A 24,608-nucleotide genomic window follows, 5' to 3' on the forward strand; every position below is an offset into this window, starting at 1 on the left:
TATATATCAAATTGGAATAACTGAAAGTAGAGAATGAAAATTAACATAAAAGTGATGACTTTTTGATTGAATTCATATAACTCGTCATCTAAAAATCTAGAGCCCTAATATATATATATATATATATATATATATATATATATATAAATCACCTATTTTTGGTAACCATCGTCTCAGCCATCTTCATCCTTTTGCACTTTGGTGGTGAAAAAAACCTAGAGAAATGTGATCTTCTTCCTTGCTTGCCTGGGCACCCTTAACTGCAACGTCTTCACTTCCCCCATGAAAGTGACACTTCGGTCGGCCGCAACTAGAACATTAAAGTTTAAGAGATGCATAGCTATCGCCATTAACAAACAGTGGACAACCGTTGGAGATTAGAGATCACCATGGTCATGGAGATGACTTTGAGAAACATCATCATTCTAAAAAAAACACTGGCAAAACATATCTAAGAGAAAGGTTACCTTTTTCCCCACTAAATTCATGCTGGACAAAACCACAATTGTTTCTCCTATCTTTACATTTGAAAATTTCCAGCCTTGATATTTGGATCTCTTTCTCTTTCTCTTGTTCTTGTGAGTTGTTTTTGGAGATGTGTGTCACTGTAGCTGGAACGATTTTGGGATTTGTGTGTCGTTTTATTTTTAGTGATTTAATTGGTGGATTTGGTTGCCAACCTTACTTTTTTTTTAAATAAACAATGACCAAGTACAAATGTTGTTTGGACAGCTAGGAGGGACTATGAAGAGGGAAAAAAATAATGCAAACCAATTATTATAATGTTTTTTTATTTAATTTTTCCATCAATTCTCTAATCGCCGGCTTGAATGCACTACTATTAGTGGGGGATATCTTTAATCTAATTAAACCAATCGGCTAATCAAGATTAGCATTATTATGAAAATCTCAAACGAATGCAAATGTGCCAAATGTCGTGTGGAGAAGGCTTGAACGCACTACTAGTAGAGGGAGATATCTTTAATATATAGTTATATTTTAGATATTTTATATATTTTTATAATTAAAAATTAACATATAGTTTTTTAAAAAATATTGATCAAATTAATTTTTTTTTTATGAATATTTATTTTCCAATGGGCCCTGCATATGAAGCACACTAGCAAAAGGTATTTTAGTGTGCCAAAAAAATTTATATTCGTTGAGGGAGGTTGATGCAAGTAAAAAAAAAATACTAAAATAGTTTATCCCTTTCTAAGGGGTCATTTTATGGAATCTTCATTTTATGGAATCTTCATTTCTAAGGGTCGTATTATGGAATCTTATATTACTCTCAAGGATAGAGTTATGATTTCTAAGTTACTTTGATATGTGGTTAGATGTAACATTATATTGTTTGGTTGTATGGAAATCTTATATTACTAATTATCATTTTATCAAAATATCTTCATTTAAGAGGTGCCAAACAAGGTAAAGTTTATGATATTTACTAATGAAAATATGAAAACTGTTTAATAATAAGTATTTAATATTATTAAAAATAATATTAAAATCTTTAATTTTTATTATATAATTTTTAAATAATTTATTTTAAAAATAAATTAAAATTTAATTATTTTAAGTAAATATAAATTTTTCCTCCAATTTAATTGTTTAATATTTAAAAAAATTAATCTCAATTTTTTTTATCTCCAAGAAAATATTTGAATTTTTTTTTTAAAAGATAGTTTTTTGAAAATTACATTGAACTTGAGAGGTACAATAGAGGAAAAAAGCATATTCTCCAGGAATGTAAGATTACCACATATTTCTAGTAATACTGACCAAGTTATCTTCCCCATTCTAAGTAATATGATATTATACCCAACCAAACTGCGTCTCTGACTACCTTATCCAGTGAAACAATAGGTGGAAGACTCAAAATGATATAAATTCTTAAAATACCCTCTTAATCAATGTCGTATCAATTGAACATTCATAAATGGGTTAGTGTTAATATACCATCATAAAAAATCATATTTACTTATATATTTGTAGAAAATATTATTTATTTTTTTATTTATATATTTTTATAACTAAAAATCAACAAATAATTTTTTGTAAAAACATCAATGAAATTATGTTTTCGCATTTTCAAAATTAATGTTTATAAGAAATGTATAACATTTAAACAATTTTTATGAGACACCACCAACCTAGTCTCTTGATATATGGGTATGAAGTCTTCTATTTAAAATATTTATATTTTTGCTGAGAAAACTGGTAGCGTAAACATCCTAGACATGTGGATTGTCTGCATTTCGTTAAAGAAAAAAGGCCTATGCAAGTAAAAGAAAAATAAAAAATTACCAAGTATGTACAAAAGCATGTTAAGTATGGGAATTCAAAAACATAATGGACTATTGTTCATTTTTTTTCAATGAGTAAACTTGGGTACTAGAGTACCAGGAAACAAATTCTTGATTTTGTTACTATAATTAATAATTATAAATTATTTATATACAGTTTGAATTAAAATTAAATATAATTAAATATAATATTTTATAATTATTAATACATGGGCATTTCATTTTTATATAAAACTTATGTAAAAGTCCAAAATCTGTTAAGACATGATTAAGGCTTTTGAATAAATTAACATAACGCCAACTTTTTATGAGTAAAATATAAAACCGTCAATAACATGATCCATTTGTGCATCCACCCTTAACATTCTTAGAAGTTGTTAATTAATGTTAACATCAAATAAAATTAATATTTAGCATTTTGACACACATTTTTATGAAGAACTCAGCACTGCATGGTAAAAAATTATAATGTAGACATTCATGTAAGAGCGAGTATTCATAAAAAAAATTAAAAATTAAAGAAAAAAAGCTAGCAAAATAAAAGAACATCATCATCATTATTATTTTATTTTTCTATAATACAGACAAACTACTCCCAATACACACAATTTATATTATTTTGCATCAACCATGTATTGGGAGAGAGTCGAATTTCTGAAAGTCGAATTTCTTAACCAGTAGGTTATTATCGTACAATTTATATTATTTTGCCTCAACCATGTATTGGGAGAGAGTCAAATTTCTGAAAGTCGAATTTCTTAACCAGTAGGTTATTATTGTGTTAGCCATTTTTATTATTTTAACTATCCTATAACAATGAATATATATATATATATATATATATATATATATATATATATATATATATATATATATATATATATATCATATTATTAAAATATTAATAATTATAATTTATATATGAAAAGTGATATTCTTTATAACAATGAATATATATATATTCTTTATTTATTTATTTTAAAATTCTATTGATACTATTTAAAATAAATTAAATGAAAACAATAAAATCGAAAAGTGATAATAACAACTAATATGGCTAGCTAGATCTTCAAATATTTTTGCTTTTAAATTTTATATTTAAATATGTTTTATTGAACTTATCAATATATAATTATCAATTTTCAGGATATTAATGTAAAAAATAGTAATAATAAATAAAATAATAATAAAACCTTACAAAAATATAATTGCTTCCGCAAAATTTCTCGAAAAAATTATTATAGGTCGTGTTGATTAGTGAGTTTTCTCTTTGTGCAATCTCTTCAGAGCTTATGTTTAATTTTTTCATCAAGATTTATCTTATTTGTTTTATATCTAACTTAATTTGTTTAATTTTTTGTGTGATTATCTATCAAATATTGTTTGATTATTTGTTGTGAAAATCCTTAGATATATTATGATTAATTGTTATAAAATTTTGATTATTCATTAGATTATTAATTAAACAATTATTATATTTAATAATTGGACTAGATTTTGAATTTGTGTTAAATTATTTGTTAATTTAGTGCTTAACTACTAGTTGAGTTAATTGTTAATTATGTACATATGATAGGTTTTTAGGTGTAAATAAAATTTTTTGGATCGATGTATATTCTATATTATTGAATAATTGATTTCAAGTTTGAATTAATAAAATTGTTCAATATTAATAAATTTTTAAATTTAAATTCAACACCTTTTTAATTTTGGTTCTAGTTCCGCCACTGATCCCACTCATTAGTATTTATCCCGATTTCCGAAGAAAAAAAAAACATTTTCAAGTCAACAAATTAGTTATAAGATAATGGCATTATTTAAACATAAAAAAATATTTATAGAGTTATATTACATGTGATTAGGAACATTTCTTTTTTTTTTTTAGAAACATTCCATAGTTACTGTTAGAGCATACGACCACTATCCATTCTTATATCTAAAGTGCCTAATATTAATCAATGATGTAGTAGTATAGTTACTATAATAAAACTTGCATATCACAGCTACAAATAGCAATTGTTATATCATGATCTAACGCCTGCCATCAAAAGCTCTTAAATTTTAAATAATAAAGTATATATCTAGAAAACATATATTAATTTTATATATAAACAACGAATTCATGAAATGCATTTGATAATGGAAAACAGTGAAAGGAGGGGAGAACCAGATAATAATAATAATAATAATAATAATAATAATAATAATAATACTTGTTGGTGGCAATGTGGCATGCATGTCTTTATTCATTGAGGTAGGCATTGTTCCGCTTTGCCATGCTGTTCTAATGAAAATTGTATTTAAGGCGCTAACTAGCCTAACTTTTTATAAATAAAATAAACACCTTAATTATTATATTTACCTTAAAAAATAATGTTAATGAAAACTAAAATAAAACAATAACGGATGAAACTATCCACAGACAACACAAGCATAGCTCATTATGAGTGCTTGATTGTTTGCACAAAAGAAAAAAATTTGATTAATCTTTTATACATTACCCGTAATACATATTGAGATTTTATTGTTTAATTTTATTTTAAAAAATTTAGAGAAAATCTTATATAAACTTGCTATCCATTAAGGTAGTATTTTATTTTAATTTCCAAAAATAAATTCAAATAATACTAGTTAAATAGGTACAAGGATTAGGCCACTTAACCATAGTTTTTGAGTTCGACAAATAGACAATGCGCCTCCCATTTTAAGGGTGAAAGTCAGGCACTGCAGTGTGGGAGCAGAGCTCAACGCCAACCTATGTGCCCTCATCTTGGGTAGACATGAGATTCGATTTCGGGTCCTCCACAAAACAAACGGATTACGTAACGGACCTGGTACCAATTGATCCAAAGGCCATTGATATTTAAATTTTTGCATAAGTAAAAAAACATTGATGGGTCAAAAACCATAAATAATAAAATAAAATAAAGAGAATATAAAAAAACTCTTCTTTCCCATATTTTAAAAATAGGGACAACAATTTTTTTTTTTTTAGGATACGCGGTTTCTCCAATTAAATTTTTTTAACAATGTTAACTTTTTTCTTATTCAGCAAGGTCAAAATCGACAATTCATTAAAAAACCGGTCCATGGCATAAACATAACATAAAATTCCAAAAACTCATTTTTTTTAATACTAAACTGATTTTTAAATGATTTTATGTAGGAAAAAAGTTAACATTGATTTTTCCTTCTTATAACCGAAGAAACCAAGTATACTTAAAATGGAAAAAAAAAACAAATACGCTCGCCCTATTCACAAATTCATGAGAGCACAATTTTTTAATTTTTTAATTTTTTTCCCTAAAAAATAAAAATAAAAAGGTACATGAATTTGGTTAATTTAGGCAACCTAAAAATCCTTTTAGTAATAAGAATCGGATCGGATCTATTAATCATAAAGATCCGACCCGGTAAACTCATCAGCATATAATAAAACTTCGGCAGGTTGGACGTGAAGATCTTCTCCGATCCAACCAGGCGGCAGGCGGGCGGCGGGCCCCACCGGCGACGGAGCCAGACAAACACACAGATAAATTTTTTTTTTTTTAAATTTTTAAATTTTAATTCTCTTCTTTTCTAAATCCCTGAAGGATGTGGGAGATCCAGCTATCTTTTTTGTGATTATCCATTCTTTTACACGAATTTCTCAACTGCAATCGCAGGTATGATTGCGCCTGAATCGGGGCGAGCATTGTTTGATTCTTGATTTTTGTTTAATTTTGTTTTGGTGGAATTGTTGTATGGATTGAGATGTCTTTCCATTTGTATCTTTTTTATTTTTATTTTTATTTTTATTTTTATTTGCATTCTATTACTTTGTAGTTTTGAATCTGTTCCCTGTGCATTGTCAACGTTTCTGTGGATTTTCCTGCATTGTTTGTTAGGTTTTGAGATGATTTTTTTTTGCTTAGTTTTCTGCAAATTGAATTTGTTAGCTTTGTTCCTCAGCATAACTAAGCAAAATTTTCTCTAAATTTTGGAACTTGGATGTTAATTGTACGCATTTTCACGGATTTCATGCTATCAATTTGTGAACTAGTTTAAAGGAAGGAAAGAGTGATATTATGGAAACGTATTGTTTCAATTGGATAATTTTTTTTTTCTCATCAGTGTGTTTTTGTTTCAGTTAAGGATGGGGCTTATTTCAAGAAAAATTCTGCCTGTATGTGGGAGGGTGTTATTCCTATGCCCTTCATTGCGATCGAGGTCTAGGCAGCCAGTGAAACGCTACAAGAAAATTTTATATGAAATTTTCCCCCGGTCACAGGTCTTGTCCTGTCCTAATTATGTACATTGTTGCTTAAGCAAGTGCAGGCTCTCATTATTTGACAAGTCATTTGCATCGTTATGGTTAATTTGGCTGTTAGTTATGATGTATGATATTGTAGGGGTGCCATTGTTTACCTCTAATTTTTACGACAATAAATTTAGGATATGGAGTCTGTAAGATATGAATTATAGTGTAATTAGGCATGTTGCTTTAGATTTTGGCACCAAATCATAAGATCATGAAATGTTGAATTGGAGCTTTTCAAATGTATTAACTTTGTCATTATGTTCCCAATCCCAAATGCGTAAAATAACAAGTTTTATGTTCTATCTGTTCTTTATTCCCAGAAGGTACTGAGGTCACTTCCTCTTTGCTTGTTTGAAACTAATCTTAGTATTAGTACTGGGTTGATCATGGTCAAGATAGTTTTTGTGACATATTCTGCTTGAACTTAGGTTCTCAAAGTTAACAATATTTCACTGCTAAATGATGGAATTTGTTAATCATGACTTTCTCGAAGCTTCTCATGATCTTGATATTGTGAAAAAAATTGCTAAAATATTGTAGCTGCGATTACATTTTTAGTCAATAGTTATTCTTGTCTTTTAAATGTTTATTCACTAGCAGAATCTTTGTTTTTTAGAAAATTCATCCATTAGTGCTTCCTCATTTAGGTTTTTACTACAAGTCTAATTCAATTAGCAAACTGTTTTCTTGAAGGATGAGGAGCCTAATGATAGAAAGATTGCCAAACTTTGTGAATATGCCTCAAAAAACCCATTGCGCATTCCAAAGGTAATTGTGTTAACTATTCTTATCTAAATGAAAAAGTATTTTATGTATTTCTTTTATTTTTATTTTTTGCATGATGATTTTATGTTTCATTTGTGAGTTCAAATTTACATTGCATCTTGCCAATTGTTTCGCCTCACTAATTGAAGTTTCTTTTATTATATAGTATTAAAGGTTTCAGAGAGCAAGGTTTCTCTCTTTTTCCCTTAATTAGAATGAAGAATACAAGGTAATATATATATACAGAACAACTGATATTCTTAGCAATAAAGTCAGACCTTAGTGGCTCACATTCAGCCATAAAATCAGACTTAGTGGCTAATATTCAGCCTTAAAGCATTCTATAAAATTAGGCAGTTGTCTCACCAAAAAATTTGGGCCAAAAAATAAGTAATTACTTTAAGTTTGACTATAAATTCTACACTCCTCCTTAAGCTGGGCTGTGGGTGTTGTTCAAACCCAGCTTATAATTCAATTCTTCAAAGTTAGCCTTTGGAAGAGCATTAGTGAGAATATCTGCAGTTTGGGATCTTGTGGGCACATAGATCATCTGTACAATCTTCTTTTGAACCTTCTCTGAAATGAAATGTCGATCTATTTCGATATGTTTTGTTCTATCATGTTGTATGGGGTTTTTAGCAATACTTATTGTAGCTTGATTGCCATAGTATACCTTGATAGGTCTTTCTGTAGCTATACCTAATTCTCCCAGTAATCTTTGAATTTACATTCCTAAACAAATACTAAGAGCTAGAGCTTTAAATTCAACTTCAGCACTGCTTCTCCATGTTACAAGATTTCCCCAAACATTGGAACAATAACCTGATGTTGATCTCCTATTTGAAATATCTCCTGCCCAATCTGCATCTGAGAAGATTTCCACATTTCTTGCATCATTCTTCTTGTATGGTAGACCTTTCCCTAGAGTTATCTTAAGATATCTCAAGATTCTATTCACAACTTTTATGTGTTTCTCTGTTGGATTGTTCATGTATTAACTTATAACACTAATTGCAAATGCAATATCAAGCCGAGTGTGTGAGAGATAGAGAAGTCTACCTACAAGTCTCTGATATCTTGCTTTTTCCACTGTTACACTTTCTTCTTCAGACCCTATCCTCTTGGTTGGATCCATTGGAGTATCTGCTGGCTTACCTCCAACCATACCTGCCTCTTTTAGTAAATTTAAGGCATATTTGTGTTGAGAGATAAATATACCTTCCTTTGATCTAGCTACCTCCATCCCAAGGAAATATTTGAGGCCTCCAAGATCTTTGATTTCAAACTCTTTGGCTAAGAGTTTTTTTAATCTTAGTAGCTCTTCCTCATAATCACTTATTAGAATGATATCATCAACATATACAATTAAAAGAGCTATCTTTCTGTTACTTGAGGATTCACAAACAATGTATGATTTGCTTGACATTGTGAATAGCCCCATCTAATCACTGCCTTAGTGAACCTGTCAAACCATGCACAAGGAGATTGTTTATGGCCATAAAGGGATCTTCTTAGCTTGCATACCTTTTTTACTAAAAGAAGTTTCCATTCCTGGTGCGATATCCATGTAAACTTCTTCTTCTTCTAGATCACCATTAAGGAATGCATTCTTCACATTCAATTAATGCAATAGCCAATCTTGATTTGCTACCAAAGAAAATAGAATTCTAATGGTGTTAAGGTTAGCTACTGGAGCCAATTTTTTTTTGATAATCTATTCCATAAGACTGAGTAAAACCCTTTGCCACAAGGCGTGCTTTTAATCTTTCAACACTTCCATCAGCTTTATGTTTAATTGTAAACAACCATTTACAACCAACTGGTTTCTATCCTGGAGATAGGTCTGAAATCACCCAAGTATCATTCTTCTCTAGAGCTTTGATTTCTTCAATTACTGCATTTTTCCAACCTAGACTTTGGAGAGCCTCATGAATTGATTAGGCACTTGTATGCTATCAAGAACAGAAACAGAAGCTTGATACTGCGGTGACAATCTTTCATATGAAACAAAATTATTAATAGGATGATTAGTGCAAGCTCTAACACCCTTTCTTAGAGCAATTGGAATGTCCAAATCATTAATTACTAGAGTCACATTCTTAATGTCATAAGTTTCCTCACCTGAGTGAATTGGAGTTGGTGCACTTCTCGGTTCAGATTCATGGTCGTGTGATGAATGTGTTAAAAACTCTGCTTCCTTTTTTGGTTTCTTCCTCTTTGTATAAACACGAAGCTCAGGGCTTGCTATTTGTGGTAATTTGGACTGATCATGAAAGGAAATTTCTGGAATTTAATGAGTTACTAGTGGAATTTGATGAGGCTGAAAAGTTTTGGAATTTGACTAGGCATAGTTGAATTTTGATGAGATTAAGATGTTTCAGGTTGAGCTGGATTCATAGGTAGATGAAATGATGACTGAATAGAGGACGCGGATATCTCAAGTGATGAATCACTGGAAAAATTCCAAAACTGATATTCTCTCAAGTTTTCTATTTGAATGTCAGGTTTGGGATAATAAGGCTGGTGTTAAAAAAATGTCTCATCCATGGAGGTATACATCATTTTTGGTGAGAGGAGAGTAGCATTTATAACCTTTCTCGTTAGGTGAGGAACCAAGAAAGATACATTTAATAGACTTAGGATCTAATTTATGTGATGTTGTTGATGAATGTGAACAAAGGCAGTGCATCCAAAAAGTTTAGGTGCTACAGAGGAGAGAATTTTTGTGCATGGAAAACTTTGGAGAAGAACTTGACAAAGGGTTTGAAACTTGAGACTTCTTGAAGGCATTCTATTTATAATATAAGATGCTGTAAGAACCGCTTCTCCCCAAAAATGTTTTGGAACATGAGAGGTAAACATGAGTGATCTTGCCACTTCTAAGAGATGCTGATTTTTTCTTTCTGCAATTCCATTTTGCTGAGGTGTATTAACACAAGAACTCAAATGGACAATGCCTTGACTTAAGAGATAACTACCTAGGTAATTTTTGAAGTATTCTTTGGCATTTTCAGTTTTTAAGACTTGGATTTTGGACTAAAATTGAGTCTGTATCATGAGATTGAAGTTTTGAAAGATTTGACCAACTTCAAATTTTTCTCTTATGAGAAATATCCAAGATAATCTAGTGTGATCATCAACGAAGGAAACAAACCACCTAGTTCTAGTAATATTCTTCACCCTTGAAGGTCCCCACACATCACTGTGAATCAAGTAAATGGTTTGGAAGGGGTATAAGAAAAACTTGGGTAGTTAGTACGAGTGTGTTTTGCAAGTTGACAAATTTCACAATCACATGACTTTGGACTTTTATTACTGAATAAAAAGGGAAACATCTTTTCAAGATACATAAAATTTGGATGACCAAGACGATAATGCCATGATATTATTTCACTATCCTTGTTGACACTAGGATTTGAAACTAACTGACCTTTGAGTACTTTGAGCTTGTCTATTTAGAGAAGTTTGATTGAGGAGATAAAGTTCAGAACACATCTCAGCACTGCCAATCTTCTTCTCCAAATCCAATTTTTGAAATTCACACAGTTTTTAGAAAAACTTAGACTCACATTTCAAATCTTGAGTTAACTTACTAATTGAGATTAAGTTGCAATCCAACTTACGAACATGAAGTACAGAATGTAGAATTAATTCCTCTGTGATTATGATTGTGCCAATTCCCTCAACTTTTGATAATGAACCATCAACTATTTTGATTGTGTAATTCTCATTACATATGTTTCATGAAAAATAGAAGCATCACCTCTCATATGATCTGAGGCTCTAGAGTCTCCAAGGACTCGAGAGACCTCGGTTGACTTTAAAGGCCTTAGAGAATATACCTTTATGTGCTATCATGTTACACAATAGTGTTTGGCTGAGAAGGAAGATTCTGGCTCAAGAGTTTTTGAAGGGCTTCAAGTTGTTCATTAGTGAAGGGACTTATCTCTGTTGAAGTTGAGCTTTCTTCCTTTATGACAACATTAGCATGTCCTTCGCTATCATTCCATGGGCCTGGAGGCTTCCAGTCTGCAGGTTTTCCATGAAGCTTCTAGCAATTTTCTTTCACATGTCCAGGTTTGCTACAATGGTCACACCACTGTCTTCGTTTTCTAAGTTGACTTTCATTGTTGTTGATTGTGAAGGGTATGTAAGTAGCAAGAACAGGATCTTCAAGGGTTGGAGTTGAATTTTGAGATCCCATCATCACCTTTCTTCTAGTTTCTTCACATCTCACTTCAAAAAAAGCTTCTCGAACACTTGGTAATGGTTTAATTCCCATCATCCTTCCTCTAATTTCATCTAGATTTTTGTTAAGACTGTTAAAGAGCCCATTACTATATAGCCCTTTTTAGCCTTTTACTTCTTGTGTCTATATATACTTGTATACATCACTACATGAATATCACTCTTCATATCATTCTTCCACTCTTCATATCATTCTTCCTCTCTTCACTCTCTCTATATTCCATATAGCCTTATTCTAACAAAGACCAAGAAGAAATTTGAATGTTCTCTTCTGCTCCGCAGCCTTTTGATATAAAGCAAAATCATAAGAGCATTTCCACGAATAAGTTTCAAACATATCTAGTTGCTGCCAATGTCGAGTGAGGATGTTGGAGTATTCAGCCACAGTGAGATCTCCTTGATGCGGATCATGTAGTATTGCTTCAATCTGAAATAGTTCAGATGTATTATCTGAACTTCAGTAGGTTGTTCTAGCTGCATTTCAAATCTCCTTAGCAGTTCCATATAATAGAAAATTTTCACAAACACCATTGTTCATTGAGTTAATTAACTAAGACATCACCATGCGATTCTCAGTTTTCCAGGTTTAGAATTTTGGATCATTCTTCTCTGGAATAGGAATCTCCTCAGTAAGATATTCATCCTTGCCTCTGCCACAGATGAACATCATTACTGATTGTGACCATTGAAGATAGTTGTGCCCATTAAGGTTGTGACTTGTGACGAGAATAGAAGGGTTCTCCACTTCACCATGATTGTTGCCACCAGATGTAGTTTTTAGCTTGAAGGTTTCTTCAAATGATGAGGTTTCTTTTCCTACAACTATGCCGTATTTAGTCATGGAAGGATATTAGTATTTGAAATGATAGCTTTAATAGGGTTCAGAGAGCAAGGTTTCTCTCTTTTTCCCTTAATTAGAATGATGAATACAAGGTAATATATATACATAACAACTGATATTCTCAGCCATAAAGTCAGACCTTAGTGGCTGACAAACCTGACATATTTCAGCCATATAATCAGACTTAGTGGCTGATATTAAGCCTTAAAGTCTAACATAAAATCAGGCAGCTGTCTTACCATAAAATCTGGCCAAAAAACAAGTAATTACTCTAACTTTGACTAAAAATTCTGCAAATATATTTTTCATACTGAAACATAGGGGGCATAAAATTATTTGAAGAAACACATTCTTAGTAAATTTGTTTTAAGTTTCTAGGTATGCATATATGGATTTGCTGATTCTGTGGTGCCTGATGGTTAAGTAAAATCAATTGACAGTCTTGTGCATATTGAATGAATTTCTCTCTTAAATCTCCTTTAAGGCAATGGAGTTGGAAATGAATTTGCCATTTTAATGGCCAGACATTGCATTGTGTAGAAGATGATCTGAATATATTTTTCCATTTCATGCATAGGTTTTTTTCTCATTACCATGATAATTGTTTTTCCAATTAGATATCTTCTATTAAAAAAAGTTGAAGAAGATTCACTTGATAGAATGGAGATGAAAAAGCAATTTGTTATTTGTCATTTGTTTGAGAGTGAAAAATGGTATGGATTATGAAATATTACATAAATTAATTGGATAGTCTCAGTTATTTTTTTTGTTTTGTTTTGTTTACACTATCTATCATTCAGCTTCTCTTCTAAACTGCTTGTTATATATAAATTTAACTACTTAGCTAAACCTTTGCTAACTCATGTTTTCCACCAGATTACAGATTATCTGGAGCAAAGATGCTACAAGGAACTGAGAACTGAGCGCTTTGGCTTTGCAAAAATAGTCATGCGTATTTATCGGAAATTGTTAATTTCATGCAGAGAGCAAATGTAAGATATTATATATACTTTCTTACTTCTCTGCATTACCACATTTTCTGAGCCATGTAAATCTAGTCAAGTCAATTATTTTATTGGTTTTCATTTGCTTATTGCATGGCAACATTATATATTGATTTAATGAAAACTAATATTTATGATTAACATGATTGTATGTTATGTATTACACAATATATTTATTTCAAGGAGTGTTTCAAGGTTAATAGACATCAGTCTTCTGAAGTACTTGCACTGCCTGTACAACTATTATTATGCACCATGTTCAATGCCTGATCTCCGCTCCACTTTAAAGGTGCCTTTATTGCCTCACTTTTTCATTGCTTTCCTCTTTTCCAGTTCTCCGATTACAGCCCATTGCGTTGTCCACCAAGCTAATGGTTTGGTCAATGTTACTCTGCCTTTGGCTTATTCCAATCAATAGGAAACAATAAATATTTCACCATTGGGATATACACTAAGTTAAACAATTTAATAGAAGTTTCTATTGCTGCTAATCTCTTGTTAGATTTCTTTTTCATTGATCAGCTGTAGGTTTAAAAAGAAATATTGTGGCCTGCTTTATACTTAGGGTCCGTTTGATACACAAGATTCCAAGGGACATCACATGACAACTTCTACTGTTATGTATTTGATTTACAATTGGGGTGGGAGTATAGCACAAACCACCGAATCTGTACAACACAACTTCTAAATTTTTTTGTACCGCCAAACCACAGTACAAAAATTTTAGCGAAGTACAGAACAATTTAATGACAAAATTGTCCCTATTTAAAATTAAAAATTACATTACTGCATTACAAAATTGTTAACATGATTTATTTATTTATTTCATTTATAAATTTATTTATTTAGTTATCTATGTATTTGTTTTTTAGGATTAAGATTTTAATGAGAGTTTGTTTGTTGTTGATTAAATGCTTTTAAAATTATGTTGATTTTTTAACTTGTTGCTATGTTGTTGGGCGTTGTAGAATTTGATAAGATTTTCATAAAATATTATTGTAATTTTTTTTATTATAAAACAAATATAGAATAGTAAAAATGTATTATTGTAATTTACTATTTTGTGTTCCATACTTATGCAAATCAAACATTAAACAACATAAAAAAAATTGTACTGTTCAATGAAAATCAAATATAGAACAACACAAACACTTGTGTTGTACTTTAACTGTTTGTACTATACTGTACTGCTTGTGCTGTACTGCTTGTGCTGTCCTCATTAACAAATCAAATGGACCCTTAAGCTCTGATTCATCCATCTTTTGGCTAATATCTTGCTTCATAGTCTCATATAACTATGGCAAGCTTGCCTTTGGCAAAGCTTTTAGGTGTTGACCAATAAAAAGCTAAAATTCCACTTGTCGCGTGTAATTTTCTTTATGGAGTCATTTAAACAAGAATTCTCTATCCAATATTTATGTACTCTTTCATAGCTTCAACTTCACTCTTTTCAGTGTATAAGTTGTGACTTAAACTGGATATGCTTCAGGCCATTGTTTGCAAGTAGCTTGCTGAGCATCATACACACACTCTTGGATCAAACAAGACATGATGAGCTACGTATAGTAGGATGCCATACTCTTTTTGACTTTGTAAATTGTCAGGTAGGCCTTTTTTTTCTGGTGAGTAGTCATGCTCGTTTTGATTGGTGTGTTTGATCAAGGTTGTGTATTCCTTTGAGATTAATTTTTGCTTTTTAATATTGCTAGATGGATGGTACATACATGTTCAATCTGGAAAGCCTGATTCCTAGACTCTGTCAACTTGCTCAAGAAATTGGAAAGGATGAAAAGATGAATAAAATGCGTGCAGCTGGGTTACAGGCTCTTTCTTCTATGGTAGTGTTCCATATACCAATGTTTGATAATATGTATGGTGCTTTCTTCTTTTTGTTACTCTTTGGAGGTTAGATCTTGATGGTAAAAGTCACCATATATATTATTAGAAATGGCTTGTACACCGCACTGATATTATCACTTTTTTGCTCTAATTCCATAATGCTTAGCTCCTTGAGAAATTTGCATTTGTTGTATTTAGATCTCTCACATAGACATCTGCTATATCTAATTTCAATTCAGATCTAATCATGTAGGGTATGATTTTTATTTTCTTTTAAGATTGTGATGGCATTTGTTGTATTTTCTGGTAGCTGAAGAAAGAAAATCTCAAAAACATTATCCAGAATTTCCCCCATTGTTAGGTTAGCTGCCATACGAGGAGATTTCATATGTCCTGCCATAAGTTTTCTGGTATGAAACATTCCAGGGAAAAATGTGCAAAAGACACTTAAGAGAATACACTTTTGTTACCTGCTGTTTTTTTTTTCTTCTCTCGTTATGTATGTTGTAGAATCCCTCTTTCAATGAAAAGACTGTAGCTTTTAATGACAAGAATGAAGTTGATGTGTAGATCCTCGTGGGTCCTCACCTGATGATGGTAGGGCCGAAATGGTTAAATAAGAAGACAAAAGCTAGAATGAAAATGTGGAAACAATTTTTCTATCATAATTTACCTTTTTGAGAGTAACTGCTAAACTGTTCATTTGACCTTGAACATGATTAGCTTTTAATGTTCTACCATTAGGTGAAATACTAAATCTTTGCTCCTGGGTTTCTGTTGAGCATTTGCTTTCAATGTAACTAATTTTTTCTGTATGTTGTGATCGATTTTTTTTTTTTTACCTTGACTATCTGCAGATTTGGTTTATGGGTGAATACTCCCATATTTCGACAGAGCTTGACAATGTAAGTTTGCTTGCTTACATTTGCTTGTATCTTATGTAAATTATTAATTTTAGTGGTTAATGTTGCTCTGATTCCTGTTTCTGAAACCTATGAATCTCCATAAAGTTACCGTTCTCCTTTTGTGGCCTTTTGATTTACTTTTGTGCTTATAATTGAGAATATCTTGACCCTGAAAGTTTGTTTTTGTGGCTGAAGGTTGAGGTTGCTAGTGCAACAATGGATTGGGGAATTCTTCGTAACTAACAATAATTTGAACCAATATGGGGAGTTGAAAAAGAAGGTAGATTAGTCAGAAGGTGAAGTTAAAATGAAGTAAGAAGAGATAGAATATGCATTATCCATGACACTAAAAATTTGCTTAAATAGAACTTCGTAAATGGCAATGTTGATGTTTTTAGCCCGATTTTCTACTCTAAGCAATGTTTTTGTTAATTCTAGAACAGATAAGGTTATATCCATTTATTCTGGAATGACAAACATGATTAACTGGACTAGGGATATAGTCGGACCACGTTTTGGTTAGTTGCACTACTATAGCCATTAAACCAATTGACTCACTTTGATTGACTTTTGAAAATTTACAGAAATACTCCTATATCAAATTGAGTCGAATCCCTTCTCCTTGTGGTGGTTTGCTGAACTGCAGGACAAACACATGCACTTGGGTTGCTTGCCCCAGGCTCTGTCAATTGCGAGATTATGTTGGGGCTACTGTCCTTTAGCTCATGTCAGGCCACCTGGCTGCATGGTTCTTTCTTTTATTTTTCTTTTTTAAAAAAGTGATGGGACAGATATTTGATGTGAAGCTTGAACCTCCGAAATTATGATCGGGGACAAAACATGTCTTCTTAAAATTCCAAACTATAGTAGGAATTTGCATTCACAATTTAAATGCTCGATACACTTAGTTCTTATCACAACCAAAGTTAATATTTAAAATAAGTTAAGAATAAAAGAAGATAACAATTTTTTGGTTTGACGGCTACGACCTCCAATCCCCTTGAATGTGGATCCAAATCTCCCTTCAAATTGCCCTTTAAGTGCTGGAGATTCGTCTCCTTCCTTTCCTAACTCCGCCTCCAAGAATCACCCAAAAGAAAAGCAAAGAATGCCGTAATAATCCTCATCAATTCTATTTATACCGATTGCTTACAGGATGCGTACGGGCGTAAGGATGTAGCCATAAGGGAGCTGGAGAAGATAGTCGTGAGCTTTACGGGATCACTTATGGTCATAAGTCACGTTTGTAAGATATTCTGTTTGTGTTACAGTCAAGTTTACGGCTGTAAGCACTGGACCGTAAACTTCACTGTGTTGCTTCTTGCGACTGCCCTTACGGGTGTATGCTTCGGTCATAAGCTTCTCTGGATGGTCCTTACGGGCATCCTTATGGCGTAGGCCTTGCCTGTAAAACCCTCAAACTTGGCTCTGAATCCCCCTTACAAGTATAAGCATACCCGCAAAGTTTTCTGAAATTGACTTACAGATATAAGTTTGACCGTAAAATGCCTATAAGCCACACAGTTTACCTTGTCCTTGTTCAAATGATGCTGAGAGAGCTCCAACTTCATTGTTTGAGGTATGAAATGCTTCTTTTGGCTTTCTCTCATCTTGAAGTGCTGCCCTAAGTCTGTTAATGCAAAACACACTAGATTTAGCATCAAATTCCACAATATGATTCTAATACATGGCGAATGAGTGGACAAATTGGTATAAAATACATGCATGTTGTACACTCATCAAATTCCCCCACACTTTAGCTTTTGCTTGTTCTCAAGCAAAATAAAATATTACAGATGAAGTGGAGAAAGTGCAAGGCTTCTGGTGCTAAAAAATTTGGGAGTTTCACAAGTAGTTCGAGTTTCCACAATATTAGAATGCTAAAAACTTCAAGTTCCAAAAATAGTGAACCCTCTATTCAAGATTATCATTGTTATTTTCACAGTCAATGATGAACCTCTTCCTTTGATTGTGCTTTTTCCTAATATGAAAGTTTTTGTGAAGATGACAGTATTGTGAAAAGAATCTGGCAATTGCTTTGTTTGTTAATCATCCTTTATTTATTTATTTCTGTAGATTGTTTCAGTTGTTATGGAGAACTACGAAAACCTTCAAAAGAAGCCAGAATATCTCGACAACCCACCTACCCAGAACAGTTGGGTGCATGAAGTCTGTAAAGCTGAGGGTCATGTATCACCCTCACCAATTTGCATAACAAGAATTCCATCCTGGAAACACATTTTAAAAGATGAAGTAAATCTCACTTTGTAATGGCCATCATCTCTAATCCTGTATTAAGGCATAATTTTCTTTTCTAGTTGTTTGTTATTGTTCTTACTGCTTTTATCTTTTTAACAGTGAAGAAGCCTGGAATCCTAATTTTTGGTCAAAAGTTTGTATGCGTAATATGGCTGACCTTGCAAAAGAGGCAACTACTGTACGGCGTGTTTTGGAGTCTTTATTTCGGTATTTTGATAGTAACAACTGGTGGTCACCTCAGCATGGGCTTGCTTTACAAGTTTTACTTGATCTGGAATTGTTAATGGAAAAATCTGGTGATAACATTTTCTGAAGAGCAATTCGTTTCTTTTTACTTTTTGCCTGCACTCTTCCATCACTTACTGTTAGTCAGATCATCTAGATTATAATCCCTAACAACCAGATGCTATGGCAGTTCTGAATGTCAATTGATCAATTGTTTCTTGTTATTACTTTGCAGGGCAAAACAATCATTTGCTGATATCCACTTTGATCAAGCATCTCGATCAGAAGGCTGTGTTGAAACAACCTGATATGCAGCTAAACATTGTTGAAGTTACCACTAGCCTTGTTAAACACTCCAGATCTCAGACATCTGTTGCACTAGTGACCTCAATAAGCGATCTTGTGAGACATTTGAGGAGAACCATGCAATGTGCTCTTTGCAACGTAGACTTGGGGGATGACATCATTAAGCGGAACAATGAATTTCGTGCAGCATTAGATGATTGTCTAGTTCTGTTATGTAAGAAGGTCTGTGTTTTTCCTTGATCCTTACGTTCCATCCTTCTTATAGGAATTTCTTGAACTCATCACACCCAGAGGAAACATTTCTGAAGAAATATGGTTGCATAGTTTTTTGTAGTTGTTTCCTTTCCAGACAAGATGAATGTGTTATACATCTCTATTAGCAAAAAAGTTGGGATTGATTTCTCCTTTTTTTTTTTTCTTTCAATGTGGGAATGTTATCAGGGTTAATGTTTAGTGTTAACATTTCTTTACAATCAGGTTGGTGATGCAGGTCCTGTTCTTGACATGATGGCTGTGATGTTAGAAAACATCACATCTACAATTTCTGTTGCTAGGTCAACAGTTTCTGCAGTTTATCGTACAGCTCAGATAATTGCGTCTGTACCAAATCTATCATACCAGAATAAGGTGAATCAATATGATAAACTTGCCATGTTTGTTGCCATTGCTGAACTTTTCTTTTTTTAAGTTACTGATCAGCTTCCATTGGGTATTGCAGGCATTTCCAGAAGCATTGTTTCATCAATTGCTCAAAGCAATGGTTCACCCAGATCGTGAAACACGTGTGGGAGCACACCGCATCTTTTCTGTGGTTCTTGTACCATCTTCTGTGTGTCCTTGTCCTTGCTCAACTGCTCCAGAATCAGTAAAGATATCTGATCTTCAAAGGACTCTCTCGAGGACTGTATCTGTCTTTTCATCTTCAGCTGCCCTTTTCGAAAAGTTAAAAAGGGACAAGTTTTCATTCAGGGAAAATGGTTTTCAGGATGGTCTGGATAACATTACTCACAATATTGACGGGCAACAAAGCTGCACTAATGATGCAAAACTTTATCGATTCCAGTCTTCTAAAAGTAGAATGTATAGCATGAAAAGCTCTTCTCTACCTTCAGCTGTGGACAAATGCTCTTCAGACAGTTCACCCAAAATTATGGTATTTTGCATCATCATATATGCTATTTATTCCAGTTTCTTGAGGTGATAAAATAATGCAAAATATATGGAATACATTCTGACACTTTACTCATATACAAACTTTTAGGAACCGATTCCCCTAAGGCTGAGCAATCGTCAGATTATGCTTTTACTTTCATCAATATTTGCTCAGGCAATCTTTCCCGAAAATACTCCTGAAAACTATGAGGCTATTGCTCACACGTTCAGCCTTCTGTTGTTGTTTTCTCGAGCAAAGGTAGCGTAAATTTCTCCAATGGTTCTGCATTCACTAAGTTCTTCGTGAGATTGATGAATTGAATTTTTTCTAATTCCACTGTCAATTGCACTTTGTTGCATGAAGTTCTCTTTACGTTTTCTTTTGTTTTTTTTTGTTAAAAAAAATCCTCGGTGAGTGATGAATGTCTCCAGTCCTGGGATTTTCACTTCCTACCACCATTATGAGAAGTTACTCATTACTCAGCCAAACCCATATTCCTATCATCATAAACTCTTGAGTTCACATGAACTTAAGAGATTTGTCAAATTTCTGTCCACTTAGATTTATTGCTCATGTTGCATGCGCCCACATCTACAATTATATCTAGCTGTCTGTCAGTACTCAACTTAATGCTCTTCATCATTGGTGATCTAAATTTGTAATGAGCTTCTTGGCACATAAAAGATTTGTCAAATTTCAGGGCACTTAGATTTATTGTGTATGTTGCACGTGCCACATCTATTTATTTAGATGTCTGTCCATACTCAAGTTGGCACTCTTCATCATTAGTAATCTTGTCTATTTATCCTTGTGATTTGAAATCTAGTTTGTCTCATCTTCCTGATCATATTTGATTTTTTCTAGAAACTATTATTTCTGATGTGTAAATCACCTTACTTATTATGCCGGTTTATAAGTTTGGCCTATATAGGTTTCAGCTTTAGGTATTTCTCCTTTTCCAAAGTATTGTGTGCTTCTAAAAGTAAATTACATTATTACTCTTTCATCTCAAAATTTTAATTTCCAGTCTTTGAGTTTTGGTCCCCACACAATTTTTTGTTAAAAAGGATTGCATCATGATGTGATCTCACTTGTCCTGTGCATGCCTATATTCACTTTTTTTTGGTTATTAGAAAAGGATTGAAATTTGTCTCTTACTTGAAATGATCACTCATTGTTTATGGTGTTGCCTTGGTTTTTACTTCAGTGAAAATCACTAATTTATCAAGATTGCATACCTCAAACTTGGTTTTAACATATGATAACTATATTGATGCTAAACTTGCTGATTTCAGACCTCAGTTAGTGATGCTCTTGCTCGAAGTTTTCAGCTTGCATTTTCCTTGAGGAGTATTTCACTTGGAAGTGGTAAGTTTTAGATTTCACTTGAACTTCCAATTTAATTTTTTTTCCTTTCATCTTTCATTCCTATAACAGTGCACATATTCCTGGCTTTCGGAGATACTAATTAAATCTCTGTAATATGGCTGGATAAACATTTGGTTTTCTTTATTCTGGTATAATGCAACTTGATTATCTGATCCGGCCCTGCATCTAATACCTTGTAGGTCCATTGCCGCCATCACGCCGCCGATCTCTCTTTATGCTGGCAACATCTATGATCATATTTTGTTCCAAAGCTTTCAATGTTGCACCTCTTATTCCAATTGCGAAGTTATCACTCAATGAAAAGACAGTATAAAACCCCACTTCACAAGCTTTTGCAAGTTACTTTCATTTTTTTATGTGTTGAATATCTTTTGCTAGCTAAGATATTTTTATTGGATATATGTGGATACTTTGTGAGTTTTGTTTGCTTTTGGGAGACCAATATGTAATCAACAAATGATCCTGAGTGTCCTTTTAGTATGGTAGTTATATGACACAGTAGTTCTCAACAAATATCAATTGTCTAAAGACTTCAATCACTTTGACTAGCATATTTTTTTGTTCCACTTCTATCACGTACAATAGATTGATTTTTAATTTTGGCAAGTATTAAATTGTTGGACATTTTGCCATGGAGCAAACACTGGGCTTACGATGTTGATCCTTGTGTTAGGTTGATCCATTTCTTCATCTAGCTGATGATAACAGGCTACAAGCTATGAAAATTGAAAGAGTTTATGGATCAAAAGCTGATGACACTGATGCTCTAGAATCCCTTTCAGCAGCAGTTGAAATGACAGATAATCAAGCAAGAGAAGCCATGGTGAATGTGATTTTGAACTGCGTAGGAGATTTACTAGATGTAATTCATCTCTGTTTATCTTGTGATATATGCATCGTCTCAATGACCAGCATTTCTATTTGTTTTATTCTGTCTAATTGGCCTTATCAGCTTGGCACATCCCTGCAGTCAGATTTATCTGTCATGAGAAGGCAATTACTCGATGACTTTGTCCCTGAAGATGAGTTTGTTGAATCATCCAGGCAGATCTCACTTGCTTATCAAAATGACCATAAATCTCAACTAGGGGTATTTATGCTTAAGCATTTGTTTAGCATATTTGGAATTTCATGAACTAAATACAGGATTGTTTTGTCCTTATATATAGGTGGCATCTGGAACCCCATTGGTGGATGATGATCTCCTGCTTGAAGTATTTGAAAGTGTTGCGGATCCCGAATCTCAACCACTCATAGGCACATCCAATCTGTTGAGTGTCAATCAACTTCTAGAATCTGTAAGCTTGCATTACCTAATGTCTATTTTACTTTGTTTGACCTTAAAATAGAAACTAATAGCTTCATATGAAATGGTATAAATGATGCTTAATTGGTTTGTGAGAATTTGTCGTATCACATTGCTACTGTGCAAGTTTGTTCAGCCATAACTATTATAGAGTTTGGTGGATGTTAATCTATCTCTCTGAACTTGAGAAATTTCATGCTGTAATTCTAGCCGACAATTACTCCCTGCTAACAAATTGATTCACATATGGAGACGTCACTTTTTCCGCTTTTCCACTTATCAATCTAGGTGAAGCTAAAACTTGTGGAAAGTGGAGAATTTGTAGATCAGTGGTTTATGTCTGGAAAGCAGAATATATATATATATATATATACAGGAAGATAAGAATTTGAAGAAGTTGTATGTCTGATTCATAGGCATTGAATAGATAAATTTTGTCATTGAACCAAGTTCTGATCAGTTACTCTTCCTTGGTACTTCGTATTACTAATATCAAAGATCACTTCTGCTCTCTTTCATAATATCCCAGAATTCAATTGTGGTCAATACTTATATTCTACCCCTGTGAACTCCGAAAACTGTGGACAACTGTACATCATACATGTGTTTATTATAGCAAGAAACTGATGCAGGTTGTGGAGACTACCTACCACACCGGGAGATTTTCAGTGTCAATGACGCCTGATGTACCATTCAAAGAAATGGCCAGTCATTGTGAGGCTCTTCTGATGGGTAAACAACAGAAAATGTCTGCTTTTTTGAGTGCGCAGCAAAAGCAGGAATGGTTTCTGGCTGGCCTTCCACAAGATCCAGCTGAAGACAAGCAGTCGTTTTATTTGCAAGCACACCAATTCAACATGGTAAGCATGAGTTCTTTATCATCTTATCATGCCTATTCATGCGCTTATTTACATTGGTAAATATGCATTGCTACTTAGAGGCCATATTACTAACTTGCTTTTGGTTCGTAAACTATAACTGAATATTCATTTAGCTCCTTGAAAACACAAAACGTTTGCGTTGGTCCTAAGATCAAATTCTTCAACTGTTAAGTTGTGATTTTCCACTTCATGAAAAAAATTTCAGTCATGTTTGTTGACCTTCATATTTGACTAGCTCACTTGTTTAATTTGCCTATATTGAAAAAGTGCAATGCTTGCAGAAATAAGACTTGGTATCTCAATTCAAAATCCTCTTTTGTATATGAGTATCACCTCACCAAATCATATTGTCACTGTTTTACCAAGTTTCTTGATTGCACATATCCTCTGATTTGTACATGGACTTTAATTGAATTTCATTGTCATTTGAGGGTGCATTTGATTGTTTACGTACACAAAACTAACCGTCCATGCAAACGCAGACGCAGTCCGGCAATCCTTTTCTCAATCATAATCAGAATGCCTATACAAATGCATTCCATAATGCGCCACCAATGTTCAGCTCCTCGGCTCAGAATCACCACTCTGAGCATTTTAGGCTGCCGGCAACGAGCCCTTACGACAATTTTCTGAAAGCTGCCGGCTGCTGAGGCGGCTTTGCAACTTCAGACAGTAACTGCTTTAAGCTGGAAAAGTTCAGCAATTTGTTGTTTGTTGACAGCAAAAGATCATAGACTAGTATAACATTTCATTTACCATCCTCTCCATTCTTTGATTTAATTGTTTGTTGTGAAATGCCTTTCAGTTAGTAGTATTCATGTACACAATCAATTATCAAGCCCTTCATTTCAGCACATATACAATAACATTGTAATGAA

At 32.9% G+C, this 24,608-nt stretch overlaps 1 protein-coding gene across 3 annotated transcripts; it reads left to right on the forward strand.

Annotated features, from left to right (window-relative positions):
* The first annotated feature begins 5,763 nt into the window (after positions 1 to 5,763).
* Positions 5,764 to 24,608, forward strand: LOC120251638 (protein SEMI-ROLLED LEAF 2-like). 3 transcript variants are annotated; one of them, XM_039260232.1, is made up of 20 exons: positions 5,764 to 5,974; positions 6,439 to 6,579; positions 7,303 to 7,377; positions 13,340 to 13,455; positions 14,957 to 15,089; positions 15,177 to 15,305; positions 16,164 to 16,211; positions 18,288 to 18,478; positions 18,570 to 18,766; positions 18,931 to 19,223; positions 19,479 to 19,628; positions 19,720 to 20,154; positions 20,263 to 20,412; positions 21,450 to 21,522; positions 21,723 to 21,850; positions 22,217 to 22,405; positions 22,496 to 22,633; positions 22,713 to 22,841; positions 23,482 to 23,709; positions 24,213 to 24,608. In XM_039260232.1, exons 2-20 carry the CDS (start codon positions 6,445 to 6,447, stop codon positions 24,378 to 24,380), a joined length of 3,105 nt encoding a protein of 1,034 aa, XP_039116166.1. In that variant the 5' UTR covers positions 5,764 to 5,974; positions 6,439 to 6,444; the 3' UTR covers positions 24,381 to 24,608. The 3 variants fall into 3 exon arrangements, with proteins under 3 accessions (XP_039116166.1, XP_039116167.1, XP_039116168.1); XM_039260233.1 differs by lacking the exon at positions 5,764 to 5,974 and having other exon boundaries at positions 6,442 to 6,579; positions 14,957 to 15,071; XM_039260234.1 differs by lacking the exon at positions 5,764 to 5,974 and having other exon boundaries at positions 6,442 to 6,579; positions 14,957 to 15,071; positions 22,514 to 22,633.

This window comes from Dioscorea cayenensis, chromosome 20 (assembly GCF_009730915.1).
Source record: "Dioscorea cayenensis subsp. rotundata cultivar TDr96_F1 chromosome 20, TDr96_F1_v2_PseudoChromosome.rev07_lg8_w22 25.fasta, whole genome shotgun sequence".
Taxonomy (NCBI): Eukaryota; Viridiplantae; Streptophyta; class Magnoliopsida; order Dioscoreales; family Dioscoreaceae; genus Dioscorea; species Dioscorea cayenensis.

Coding starts and splice junctions, on each gene's coding strand:
- LOC120251638 (XM_039260232.1), top strand. CDS start 6,445: ATGGGGCTTATTTCAAGAAAAATTCTGCCTGTATGTGGGAGGGTGTTA. Junction 13,456..14,956: donor ATTTCATGCAGAGAGCAAAT/GTAAGATATTAT, acceptor GATATGCTTCAG/GCCATTGTTTGCAAGTAGCT. Junction 19,629..19,719: donor ATCTATCATACCAGAATAAG/GTGAATCAATAT, acceptor TGGGTATTGCAG/GCATTTCCAGAAGCATTGTT.